This window comes from Saprolegnia diclina (assembly GCF_000281045.1).
Source record: "Saprolegnia diclina VS20 unplaced genomic scaffold supercont1.49, whole genome shotgun sequence".
Lineage (NCBI taxonomy): Eukaryota > Oomycota > Saprolegniomycetes > Saprolegniales > Saprolegniaceae > Saprolegnia > Saprolegnia diclina.
Window position 1 is genome coordinate 418,941 of NW_008246116.1, and position 12,870 is coordinate 431,810.

The window sequence follows — 12,870 nt, forward strand, 5'->3', positions numbered from 1 at the left end:
GCAGGTACCTGCCGCCGCTGACTTGCGTCAGGATAGACCTCGGAGAGTTACAACACTGGATAGCTGAAGAAAGAACGGATACATTCCAGACACTGGGTGTGTTGCCATCTCCAAACTGCGAGGTCCTGTCGACCAATACTGATCGTCCAAAGCGCGTGAGTCACGGACCCCGAACGTCAAGTCTACGTCGAGGTCAAGCCCAAGCAAACTCGGAGCGGCCGAGGGCTCTCGTCGCGCATGCACGCGGAGCTGGACAACTAGCCAGCGTGCATACCTTTTGACGTGCATACGCTACAGCGTATCCTCTTCTTCTTGTCTTCTGCGGGCCAAAGCACGTTCGCCAATGAACTGCCTTGGTTATGATGGAACGCACTTTACAGCGGTTGGGTAAGAACAGCGGTTCAATAGCCGAATTGGGAATCGAATATATATGTATATTTACGCTCAAGCCTACTCTACTACGAAACGCAAGGTCCTGGTCCACTCTCCCTACGTCGTGCTGGTCGAGGGGTCAACGACCACGATGCTGTCGTCGCTAAATAGGGCGTCGCGAATGGACTGGATCACGGTCAAGTTTCTTCGACTCGCCTCCTTCCAGAGTGCGTAGTTGCGCTTGGTCGCATTTTGGATCGGCCGGAACGCATCGGGGAAGACGACTTTGGACACCGTATCGAAGAACGGGAGCACGATAAACTCAAAGAAACCGATTTGGTTCTACGCAAATTGGGGATCGTACCAGAGTTCACACCAGAATGTGAATACTACCTTGGCGCTATTCTCAGCCCATCGGTCCATGAAGGGCGAAATGTCGGTCACGGCGTCGCGCTCGGCGTCGCCTTGCACAAAGAATTCTTCAATGATCATGGACGACCAGAGCCCGTGCAGTCGGACGCCTTTGGCCGAGTGGCCAATGTCGGCGCACTTGACGACCACCTGCACATGAAATTGTCTTCTTGCCCAAATTCAACTCAAAGTTACCTTCATGATGACGAGCGGGTCGTTGGCAATGTCGTGCTTCTCGTCCGAGAGGATCATGGCCTTGAGCGACCCGACGAGCTGGAGGTGCATGCTCAGGTCCGTCGAGAGCACCATTTCGATAATAGCCTTGCGCACGTCGCGGTAGTTCTTGTCCTTCATGTGCATGAAAATATCGCAGTTGGGGTTCTCTTGGCAAAGGAAGAACGACTCGGCGAGATGCATGTTTTCGAGCACGCTCTTGTCGCTGTACTGCAGCGCGAGGCGGTCCCGCGCCTTGATGATAAAGTTGTTGCTGCGGCCGGGATGTCGAAAGTCGTGGATCGCCGCGGCCACGAGCGCGGCAAAGAACTCGTGCTCCGTGAGCAAGTTGCGAATGTACCCGTCGCTGAGCGACGAAATGAGGTAGTTGACCGAGCTGACCACGTCCGCGGCGTGAAACGCATTGTGCTATGCGACATTTCAGTATCAATATCGTCATCAACAAACATGCAAAAATGAAAAATACAATAGGTAAAAATGCGAAAAAATAAATACAAAATACAACAGCCAAAATGCAACATTCAATAACGTACGTAAGGGTTGCGCAAGTAGCCTTCGTCGATCGACAAGAGAAAGTTCTGGAGTGCCACGGGGTCGACCTTGACTTGGTCGTACAGGTGATGGAGCTCAAAGACCGCGAGACCGACGTAGAGCACGGGGTGGCCATGGCAGTCGAGGCCCAGTACGTCGAGGTTCCATCCGTCTTTGGCGATCCGCGCTTGGATTTTCTGAAGCGACATGGTCTCAATCTGCGGCATGTGACTCAAAAACACAGCACCGTGCTCGGACGTGAGCACGTGGCCGCTCGACTTGCTCCGGCCGTCGGGTCCGAGCGGCTGTTTGCGCCCGAGGGGGTTGTACTCCTTCTTTCCGAGCACTGAGATGGCCCAGTTCTTCGTGTCGACGTCGACGCCGTTGGACGAGCCCATTTGCGCGTTAATGTCGGGCGTAAAGAGGTTCGCGTCGAGCTTGGAGAGCGCCGAGATGATGCTCGAGAGTTTCAAACCGTGGTTGTCGTTGAGTTTCATTTCATCTTGGAGAATTTTCAGATCCGAAATGATCTTGTGCACAGGCGACTCGAGGTCAATGGTCGAGCCTACGCGTTTCATATGGAGATTCGACAGCAGCATTGCAAACGTCGTACCTTCGTGCTGCTTGGCGAGCTTGAGTTCATTTTTGAGATTTTTGTTTTCTTCGGCAATCGCCTCGCGCTGTTGGTAGGCAAACTCGGCTTCCTCTTCGACCTCGTGCATGTGGAGAAACTCTTGACGGAGCATGCGCTCCATGTCGCGGTTTTGGAGAAAGAGCACGGTCGAGAAGAGCAGTGGGAAGCAGCACACGAGGATCTCGTTTGTGATAAAGTACTGGTTGGACGTGCGCGGGTACACGAGAAGCGTCAAGACCCCATACGAGACACTCGAGATGACGCTGACCTAACGCAGAATCCAGGATAGCACGCAACTCTCCGCTACATGGGATAACACACACACCAAAGCACCATTCGAGTTGCATTTGCACACCTCTCAAATGCAATCTCAAACATACAAAAGTGCAATCTCAAAAATACAAACGTGCACACTCAAAAATGCACAACAAAGGCGTACCGTGGCGGCGTGGGGCGTGTCGATGCGGAGCAATGGCACAAACACGGACACGAGGATCATGCGCAGCAAGTTGATGTTCATCGTGGCGGCCGGGAGGAGAATGTCGCCCATAAACTGAAACAGAATGTCTTTGCCCGTGCCCTGCATGGTCTCGTACGGCCAGACGCCCGTTTGCGACGAAAGCGTGTACGTGGCCGTGAGGTTGAACACATGCGCAGCTTGGAGCAACGTCGACATGTCGTCTTGAATGTAGACGCTCCACTCGCGAAGGAGCGAGTGCATGCCGCCACCAATGATCGAGCACGTCCAGCAGAGCACAATGGTCGAGTAAATCTTGTGGTAGTAGGGCTGGAAGCGCTCGAGGCGCCCGAGATAGAGCAGGAACGGCACGGGCACCATGGACGGCACGACGTAGAGAAAGTACTCTTGGGACTGTTCTCGGATCGCTGGGTCCGTCGACGTGAGGTTGGTCAAGTTGGGCGAGACAAAGATAAAGTAGAGCAAGAGAAACGCGAGCACGATCTTGAACGACCGCGGCGACCACTCTTTCACCGCTTTTTCGAGGTAGAGTTTCTCGAGCTTGGGGTGGTTGACGAACCGCGCCGTGAGCGGGTGAAAGTGCACTGGCTCCGTTGGCTTGGGCATGCGCGTGCCCGTGTCCGAGAGCGAGTCCACTGACGGCACAATGCGCGTCGGCTTGTGGTCGAGAAGCATGCGCGGTCCTTGGCGCGGCACTGTACTTGCGACCAACCGGCGCGCCTAAAAATACGGCAAAACCCACAGACAAGTACGTTTTCGAAACGCTCAAGATGGCGACCCAAGCCGGTGATTTGACGCGCAATACCCAGTTTGTACTGTGGGAATCTCGTTTTGGCTTGACCACCCAACGTAATCAACGATAGATAGGGCCAAGAATCAGATTAATCCGATTATTGACCTTTGACGGTAGCTACAAGTGACTAGTGCAAACGATGAAAAGGGATGGCTTGTGGTCGAAGAGAGTCGTTTGAGATAGTAAGGTTTTGGCAGGTGGAGCATGTATTTGGATGGAAAGAAGATGTGGTTGAAAAGGAGATTTGGGCATTGGAAAAGTAGGATTTATGAAGGAACGAGTTAGTTGGAGACGAGGTTAGTACTCTAGTGTGTGTATCTGGAAGGGTCGTGTAAAATACAATTTTTGATGCATTGCTACGAGCGTCAAGTAGACGAGGTGAGAAGCATACCATGGTGGGAAATGGCGAGGCGTGGGAAGAGCCCCGAGGCGGTCATGCGTGCTGCTGGCATGTTGCATTTAACGTTAGAGGCTGATTTAGAGGTGGCGTAGGTGGTCTCATCTCGGTAGCAGTGATGGGGGCGATTATAGCTGTGGGCTTCCGAAGGTGGGTGTCGGTGAGTATTGCGTAAGGACGACTATGTGCAGCGAGCAAGGTGGTGTAAAAAGACTATACATGATGCGGTGATTGGTGAGGAAGAAGGCGGGGGATGAGTATCCTTTCTTGTCGTGATGACGTGGCGCGCGCTGGTCGTTTCGTCGTCGTACCAACATATCATCGTACTTGCCGTGGGGTGACTGCGTCGGGTTCTCAAGTCGCTCTTGAGCCCTCACGTTGTTTTCAGCTCCTCTCGGCCGAGACACTTGGAACGTTTGAGTCGTTGCTGTAGACGTAGTACTAGTAGGTGAACCCAGCGAAGAGAATGCCCTTCGGAACCCGAATCCGGCCAATAGGGGCACAGTCTCCGCTAGGTCGAGCGACTTGCTGCAAGCATACTAAGACAACTTCCACCGTAGGATTTTATTATCCACGTCAAGCAGCCACCACCGACGGTAGCTTGGCGCCTGGACGCAAACTGAATAAGCCAAATGCGCCATGTCAAAAGAGAAACACTGTCTCCAATTCTGCCTACAAAGACACTGTTTCGTTTCCGTTGAACGTCTCTTCTAGCCGACAGACAACGGCCGATGTGAAAGGAACACTGGTCGGTCTCTGTGGTCCCGGACAGGATAGCCTACTAGCGATGTACTAGGGTTTATATGTTCGGTGCTCTCTGCGCGTTGGACCTACACAAAGAATCGTGGTCCGTCAAGCCTGCCATCGAGTTTTCCAGCCTGTCGGTTTTGAGAAACATAAAACGGAATCCAACCCGGTATACGTAGCTCAAGTCACGGCCGTTGACCAATGACCGACCACTTGGCGCAGACAGGGAGAGAGAGCGATGGACCGAAGCGGGTCCGAGGCCTACGAGCTCGTCGGCAGCGCCAAGTCGCGCCTGGACGAGATCGAGCGCGACCGCATGGACCTCAAGATGGAGGTCGCCCACCTGCGGGTACGCTGCCAGCGCCATGGCCCATGGCTCATGGCTGCGTGTTGCATGTAGAGCCGTCTCTTGGAGCGCGTCGGCGGCGACACGAGCGCGCTTGAGCTCGAGGAAGAGAGCTTCATGCTCAAGAAGGAGCTCATCACGAAGGAGCGCATGCTGGCCGAGCAGGCCGGGTATCTCTCGGGCCTCGAGCAGGAGCACCAGAAGGCGCTCATGAACCTCCAGAAGCTCGACGCGGCGTGGCGGGCCAGCGCCGTCAAGACGCAGCAACTCCAGGAGACGCTCGAGATGCACCAAAAGAAAGCGCACAGTCTTGATGCGATGCGCAAGGTGCTGCAAGCCCAAGACGAAGCGGCACGGGCCTTGCAGGAGAAGATCGACGAGCTCCAAGCAAGTCTCGCCGCCAAAGATCGCGCGGCCGCTTCCGCCGAAGTCGAGCTCCACGCTGCGACAGAGGACCTCGCCGCGGCTAGGATGGAGCTCCACGCCCAAGCGACGGCCAACGACGCCGTACACCGGTCGACGGCGCTCGACCTCGAGCACGCCAAGGAGAAGATCGCGCATGGGCAGGGCCAAGTCTCTGCGCTCCGCGAGCATGCCGAGCACCTCGAACAAGCCAACACTGCTCTCGAGACCTCGAATGGGCTCTTGAAGGCCAAGGTGCTGCAGCTCACGGAGGAGAACGCGGCTTCATCGATCCACGCGTCAACGTCCAAGTCCGACTACCAGCGTAAGGTACACGAATGCACGGCGCTTCAAGACGACGTTGAGAAGCTCACGGCCGACGTCTACACCCGCGACGTGGAGCTGCAGCTGTCGAGGCAAACAGTCGCAGCACTGGAACAGGAGCTCGACGAGACGCGACGCGAGCGCAGCCGCCTCGACGAGCGCGTCACTACCCTCGACACGCTGCTGGCAAGCACCAAGACGCAGTTGCACGCTGCAGAGAGCACGGTCCAGCGCCTCGAAGGCGCCTTCAACGCCCAAGTGCAGTCGGCGACGGAGCTCGAAGGACGCCTTGCCGAGACGACGACCAAGCTCCGGGTCGCCGAGCAAACGATCGCGCACCTCGACATGTCGGTGCGTGATGCCAAGAAGGCTGCCGTCGACACGCGCGCACTTGAAGTTCAGATCACCAAGCGCATTGAAAGCGAGCTGGAGACGACGTGGCGGACCCAAGTGCTTGCGGCCGAACACCGAGCGCGCGAACTCGACGCCGCCTACGAAAAGAACCGACACGAGCTTATGACGTGGCAAAGCGACGTGTGTACGCGCCTTGGCGTCGCATCGCCAGCCGACGTAGCGCTCATGCTCGAGCGCCGCGACCACGAACACGCCGAGCTGCTCCGCTCAGTCGAGACACTCCAAAATGAGCTCCGTCGGGCCAAGACACAACCAAGATTGACAGAAGCAAAGCCCGTCACACCATCATCGCCCAGCCTTTCGACCTGGACCCACGAGGTCGAGCGCACAGAGCGGTTCCGCTTGGGTCTGAGAAGAGACACCACAGCTCCAGTGGCCACATGCCCGACGCCAGAGACCAAGCCGCCGCCGAAGATCAAGCCGCCCAAGACCGAGCTGACGCCCAAAATCACGCCGACGCCCGAGACCAAACCAGAGACCTCTAGAACGACGACGTTAGTCAGTACGCACAAGCCATTGTCGCGCCCGGTGGACGCCAAGCCAACGACGCCACGGGCGCTGGACCTCTTCAAGCCGTCGCCACTGAGCTTTCGACCCGTCACCCTCCGCAAGCCGCTCGATCTGAAGGCTTCTGGTCCACGCTCGACACCCAGTCTCGTGAAGCCAGTGTTCCCTTCGACGACGCCCGTCGCAGCAACCACTCGGACAACGCCGACAACGACGCCGACGACAGTCTCGGAACCGAGGCGCCTCTTCCCGTCCCGTGGAACGCCCGAGGTACATGCGCGATCGACGGCGTCAGGGTCCACGCTACTCGGTCTCAAGCGCAAAGCTGGAGACCTCTCGCTGCCAACGCTGCCCAAGCCCAAGTTTTCCTTTGGCAAGTCGCGCTTCCCAAAGGCCCCATGATGCCCCGAGCGTCTCCCTCGTCGCAGACCGTGAATTATAACCCATAAACCTAATTTAGAGCAACCCTATCCACCCTCGTTGTACATTTGCAAGAGAGCTGCAAGTGCAAACTGTACCGGATACGCCGCCAGTCGCATCCGGATGGCCCCGACCAGCGCGTTCGCGTACGTCCTGCGGCGGACGCTGGGCGAGACTGCGCCCGGCGAGTTCATTCATACGTGGCATGCGGAGGCGTCGCGGGACCTGCAGCTCAACCAAGCCAAGGTGCTCCACAAGCAGGGCATGAACATCTGGCACATGGACCTCGAGGCCGCCGAAGACCGGTACCTCCTCGTTGGCACGGGCCTGGGCGCGCTGCATCTGTACGACGTGGCGGCGCTGGACGTGCCGGGCGTCGTCGCCGCCGACATCCAGCCGCTATGCACCATCAAGCCGCTACGTGGCAAGCTGCCGATGCAGCAGCAGCAGGTACGCCAGCTACCTGCAGACGACCACATCTTTCTTCGTACTAGGATCGACCAGGCCATGCGTCAGGCGTCACGAGCGTGAGCTGGTACCCGGTGGACAATGGCATGTTTGTCTCGACGTCGCTGGATGCGTGCGTCAAAGTATGGGACGCCAACGAGCTCGAGGTCGCTTCGTCGTTCTATCTCAAGGACCCCGTGCACATGGCCGCGTTCTCACCGTTGCCAGCGACGTCACACCTCCTCGCTGTGGGCACCGATCGGCCCGAAGTGCGCCTTGTCGACATTAGCATTGGCGCGGCCACGCACCGCCTCGTGGGCCACCGCGCGTCGATTCGGTCGCTCGCATGGTCGACAACGAACGCATTCCACTTGGCGACCGGCGCCACCGACGGCTCGGTTCGTATCTGGGACATTCGCCGGTCCGGTGCGACCGCGTGCCTCTTCTGCCTCAACCAAGACGGCGCAGCCGACGTGCCTCGACGTATCGAGGTGCGTCCTGCGGTATTGGCCGTCGCAAGGATATGTGGTCGTAGATGGCGTCCACGAAGCGCAAGATGAGCCACGACCCGCACATTGCGGCTGCTGCGTCGTCGGCGCTAGCCCACACGAGCGAAGTGCAGTCCCTTGCGTATACACCCGACGGTCGGTTCCTCGTGAGCTCTGGCGCCGACCGCGCAATGCGGCTCTGGCACGCCGCGTCCGGTGCGCACATGGTACACCTTGTCACTTTGCACTTTGGACACGTCGTATGACGAGCGTAGTTTCATCATTACACGGGCATCAAGTGCTCGGGCGCCCGGCACGTGACGGTGGCGATGGCCCAAGAAGCAAAAAGCGACTCGACCATGGCAAGAGCGTTTGGCGAGTCCAAGCTCATTTGCGATGTGTAGCTATACCATCCGGTCGGCAGCCACGGCGTCATTGCCTCGTACCTCTTGCACAACACCGAGTCGACCGAGCCACTCACCAAGTACACGGGGCACTACAGCCGCGTCACGAGCTGCCTGTACCGCGCGTCGACCCGGGTAAGCTCGCTTTAGCGTGTTTGTTGGGAAACATTGGCGTAGGAACTTTTGAGTGGCGGTGAAGATGGTTTGATTGGGATCTGGCGTCCACCCGAACGTACTCTGGTGCGAAATTTGTCCAGACGATCGAGGTGATGCTCATGCAATGGACGTGTAGTTTGCACCGTCCACCGAGGACGACGACGAGCAAGTGCCACCGCCGAATGAAGACGCGTGGAGTGATGACGAGGCTGCACCAAGTGATCGCTTTGTGCCTCCGATTCTAAGGCGTGAACAACCATAGTCGAGTACAGTACAGCTAGAGTCGAGTACATACAGCTAGAGTCGAGTCCATTGAAAGCCTCGCGACTTGGCGAGCTTGATACATTTCCGAGTATCAACCCAACAAGCCAGTGCCAGTGCATCGACGATGGACGATTTGGATTGGTTGAAACTCCTACCATAATGCATTCGATTGGGCGTTCACGGGTAGAAAATGGACCAATGAAAAACGGCGAAAAACAGGCGGCTTCATTTTGGGCCATTCCGCCTCGACGACGACGACGACGATGACGGCAGCGACCCTGGACCTGCTCCACGACGTGGTCGAGTACCGCCTCACGAAGCGCGACATCGCGTCGGTGCTCGAGCTCAACGACGGCAACGTCGCGCGCACGATCGACGAGCTCCTCTCGATGCTCAAGATCCAGGACATGGAGCGCAAGGCGTCGATCGACACGACCAATGATGCCGTTGTCGCTGCCGACTCGAAGCTGCAGTGGGACCTCTTCCTCGCGGAAATGGGCGCGCATGGCCTGGACGAGGCCACGTGCACGGGCCTCTTGCAAGCGCTTCAAGACACGTGCGGCGGTGACCACGTCGCCTCGTCGACCATTGTGCACGAGTACTCGCATGTTGCCTCCTGGACAGCATCTCATGCGCGCGATAGGCTTCTCGCAGCGATGGACGACGCGCCCAAGGAAGAAGACCATCCGATTGTCGCTCTCCAAGAGCAATTTCCGCACATCCGCAACGACCTCATCGCCAAAATCTTGGAGCAAAACGAGTACGACGTCGCCGCGACGGCCAAAGCGCTGACGGAAACGGGCCACTTGCTCAACGCCCACGGAAGCCTCGAGAATTACAGCTATGCGTCGATGGCCAAAGGCCCCACGCATACGGCGACGACGGCGCCACCCTCGGCCAAGAACTTTCCCACGTTGCAGCCGCGCCGCAGCTCGAAACGCCGAGGTACATGCGAGGCAGTGGTGTATCGATGCAACTGCTGTGTCTAGTCGTGCAGTGGGGCACGCATGCGGCCAATAATGCGTGGGCGACCAACGACCAGGCGCTGCCGACGGGCACGCCGGGATCGCTCTCGACCAAGCTCAAGCTCGAGTACCTCCAGAAACGTCTTCCGAACGTTGATGCCGACATTCTGTGCACGGTACACTGTCGCCTTTCTATCTTAGTACAGTGTTTCAATGGATGTATCGCAACAGGCGCTGCTGCTCAACAATGCCAACTTGGAGACGACGGAAGCGATTGTGTCGTCGATTTTCAACATACCGCCCGCATCGAGACCGAGCTCCAACCAGGACGAGCAACCACCCAAGTACCACCCGCCACGGCACCGACGTCGCGGTATTGCTCCCTGCATCGAGCGTCGCTGGCATTGACCGGTTCTAGACGAGGCGCCGGACGGCTTTGCGCAGTACCAAGCACGAACCGAAGCGCTCATTGAAGAGTTGCAGCAGACGCACTCGGCGGCGGTTCGATCGTTTGGTAGCGGCAAGCTCAACCACCACTTGGGTCGGGATAAAATGCTATGGTGCGTCGCTCCCTCGATCGCTTGCCTCACGGTCGCGTAGCGTCTCGGCGCTGCGGCGGGAGCTCCAGATCACACGCGAGCAAGCTGCATATGCCTTTTTCAACGAGAACAAGCATCTCGTCAAGGCCGGCAAGACCGTCGACATGCACGGGCTCTTTCTGCAGGTACTACTATTTTGGAGTGTTTAGGGGTAGGGTCGACAGACGTTTCATGTAGGAAGCACTGCATGTGCTCGAGTATTGCTTGGACTATGCCAAGAAAAGCCGCGTGCGCAAGTTTATGGTGGTCACGGGCGTCGGCAACCACGCGACCAAGCCCGGCAAGATGTTCAACAGCATCGACGCGTCGCTCGCGCGTCGTGGCGTCAAGTACACCAAGGGCCCGGGCCATTTTGTCATCCAGCCTTTTTTTCAAACCACTGCCTAGGATAGGCACAAAGTTTCGTGTTCGGCATATATACCTACATAAACCTTCGATTCGAATCATGGGACGTCCAGCAATTGTTGACAACTGTCTCATGCACAGCGAGCTGCAAAGAAAGCTAAAGAACCGGCGTCGTCTCCCACGGTGGTCCCACGGTGGTCCCACTGTGGTCCCGCAAGCCGCGAACAAAGGCCCAGCACAGGCCCAGCACAAGCGTACCGTCTCTCATCATGCCTTGGACAGAACCCGAGTGTCTCTAGCTGTTGGATACGTGGTCTGGCGTGCTCGTCAGTACACGTCCGTTGCAGCATCAAGCGACGAGACGTTGGTCATTTGCGAATATGTATCTCTCCTCCGCGTGCGATCAGCGAAATGTTGCGGTCCATCGGGCGGGCTGAACGCATACTAGTACTACGTCTCGACAGTGGAGCCTCAACTCTTGACGACAAGGGATCGATCTGTGTTTCGATAGGCAGAGGTGCGACGACGACGCGAGCCACCGCGGTGCATCATCATCGATTTCAAACGTTAGTATTTTGTGCCGCGTACGCATCCAACTCTGTCTCTTGCCCCTGCAACCGTGCGGGACAACTTGTCTGAAATAGCGAATAACGAACATTAGCAACGACCTTGGCAAAACGGACGCCAAAGGGACTTGGTACCACCCACAATCTGCACTATTCCACGCATCTACGACGCCAGCTTTGCGATGGAATCGCCGCCGACTGCCACGTCACCGCGATGGCTCAACGCCCTTGGCTTCAGCTACGTGCTCTTCACAGTCGGTCTGAGCATCGGCATCATGTACGTCATGTCCACGTACCTCGCCAACGACTTGTTCTGGCCCGACTTTGTCGTAAGTGGCATGCAAAACGCGATCATCGACTTCTTCAACAGCCGCCTCGCGCTCAACGCCACGTCGCTCGAGCTCCTCAACCCGGCGTTTGCTCCGCCCACACTCTATGACAGCTCGGCCATGGCACTCGACATCTACGAAGCGTACCCGCGTTTGGTGCTGTACGCCGAGCTCACGGCCATGGACAAGGCGATTGCGAGTCTTCGCCAGCTCCTTGCGACCGAGGTGACGCACATGATGACGCAGTACTGCTGGGTCGACTTGCAGCAACGCTGGGAGCTCGGCCATTCGCATAAGCGCCAAGCACGGTGCGTCGCCAAAGACAAGGCGAACGCCGCCGTGTACCTCGAAGCGGTCGGGCGCAACATCGATTATGCCTCCTGGGACCCAATCTACAAAGGCTTCTTCAACAACTTGATTGTGAGCGCGCTCACCCGATCACCCGACGGCAACCCCTGGCTGCAAGACATCCGCGCACACGCGTGGGTGCCCGTCGACGACGAAGTGGCGTTTTGGAAGGCCCATCAACTCGAATACTTTGAGCTGCAGTGGAGCACGATCCGCCAAACCGGTTTGACGGAAACGATTGGGATTGAGAATGCGCTGGGGATGACGACGCGCGTGACGATCAAGAGCATCACGCCCGTGGACCGGTACGCGCTGTGGACGACCCACTCGATGTACGCGTCGTTTGAGAATGACATGGGCAACTTTTACTTTGGTCCGAACCAGAGTTTGGTGCTCAACAGCCCGCTCTGGTTTGGCTACACGCTCCCAAATGCGATTGAAACGTACAACCTCCCGTACCCGCTCAACCACGCCAACACGGCGCTGCACCACCAGCTCGGTGAACTCGGCTCGGTCGACCTCAAGCTCATGCCGCCTCCTCCCGCACTCACGGCCGCTGCCGAAGCTTTCATCGCGCAGCTGACGCTTCAGACAACGACTAGTGCGTCACTGGCGGCGGCCGTCGCGAGCATTGGTGCGGTGGATCTGCGCCCGACGCCACCCCAGTGGCAGAACCCCACGTTTTTGTTTTACGGCGGGAGCCCCGTATGCGCCGACGGCGAACCCTACGACTTTATCCAACGCTCGTTTGGCTTTGACGACACATGCGCGGGCCAGCTGCCGTTCAGCGTGCAGTGGGCATCGGCCAATTCGATTTTTGCGTTGGCCCAGCTCTCAGCAAACGACCTCGCGTTGGCCACGGGATCGCTGTGCAGCAGTTTGGCGCTTCCGGCTACGGACGCCAGCCTCTGCACAACGTCCCTCGCTGCGTCCCTCCGCGCGTTTCGCC

The 12,870-nt window shown here is 57.7% G+C and overlaps 5 protein-coding genes across 5 annotated transcripts; 4 read left to right on the forward strand and 1 right to left on the reverse strand.

The window, feature by feature from the left end:
• Positions 1-413: 413 nt before the first annotated feature.
• Positions 414-3,377, reverse strand: SDRG_12459 (hypothetical protein). The gene is made up of 6 exons (XM_008618532.1): positions 2,622-3,377; positions 2,162-2,450; positions 1,551-2,113; positions 979-1,425; positions 766-933; positions 414-714 (listed from the first exon to the last, which is right to left on the reverse strand). Exons 1-6 carry the CDS (start codon positions 3,333-3,335, stop codon positions 490-492), a joined length of 2,406 nt encoding a protein of 801 aa, XP_008616754.1. The 5' UTR covers positions 3,336-3,377; the 3' UTR covers positions 414-489.
• A 1,428-nt stretch (positions 3,378-4,805) lies between these two features.
• SDRG_12460 (hypothetical protein) lies at positions 4,806-7,064 on the forward strand. The gene is made up of 2 exons (XM_008618533.1): positions 4,806-4,946; positions 4,998-7,064. The coding sequence occupies exons 1-2, from the start codon at positions 4,836-4,838 to the stop codon at positions 6,990-6,992; spliced, it is 2,106 nt and encodes a 701-aa protein (XP_008616755.1). The 5' UTR covers positions 4,806-4,835; the 3' UTR covers positions 6,993-7,064.
• A 45-nt stretch (positions 7,065-7,109) lies between these two features.
• On the forward strand, positions 7,110-8,923 carry SDRG_12461 (hypothetical protein). Its single transcript, XM_008618534.1, has 7 exons — positions 7,110-7,460; positions 7,505-7,948; positions 7,993-8,172; positions 8,221-8,307; positions 8,350-8,484; positions 8,527-8,589; positions 8,642-8,923. Exons 1-7 carry the CDS (start codon positions 7,134-7,136, stop codon positions 8,765-8,767), a joined length of 1,362 nt encoding a protein of 453 aa, XP_008616756.1. The 5' UTR covers positions 7,110-7,133; the 3' UTR covers positions 8,768-8,923.
• Positions 8,924-9,008: 85 nt separating this feature from the next.
• Positions 9,009-10,789, forward strand: SDRG_12462 (hypothetical protein). The gene is made up of 7 exons (XM_008618535.1): positions 9,009-9,367; positions 9,413-9,714; positions 9,759-9,910; positions 9,966-10,107; positions 10,153-10,294; positions 10,335-10,458; positions 10,511-10,789. The coding sequence occupies exons 1-7, from the start codon at positions 9,033-9,035 to the stop codon at positions 10,718-10,720; spliced, it is 1,407 nt and encodes a 468-aa protein (XP_008616757.1). The 5' UTR covers positions 9,009-9,032; the 3' UTR covers positions 10,721-10,789.
• Positions 10,790-11,368: 579 nt separating this feature from the next.
• Positions 11,369-12,679, forward strand: SDRG_12463 (hypothetical protein; the record flags this gene model as incomplete). The annotated part of the gene is made up of 2 exons (XM_008618536.1): positions 11,369-12,555; positions 12,594-12,679. Exons 1-2 carry the CDS (start codon positions 11,427-11,429, stop codon positions 12,677-12,679), a joined length of 1,215 nt encoding a protein of 404 aa, XP_008616758.1. The 5' UTR covers positions 11,369-11,426.
• Between the last annotated feature and the right edge of the window lie 191 nt (positions 12,680-12,870).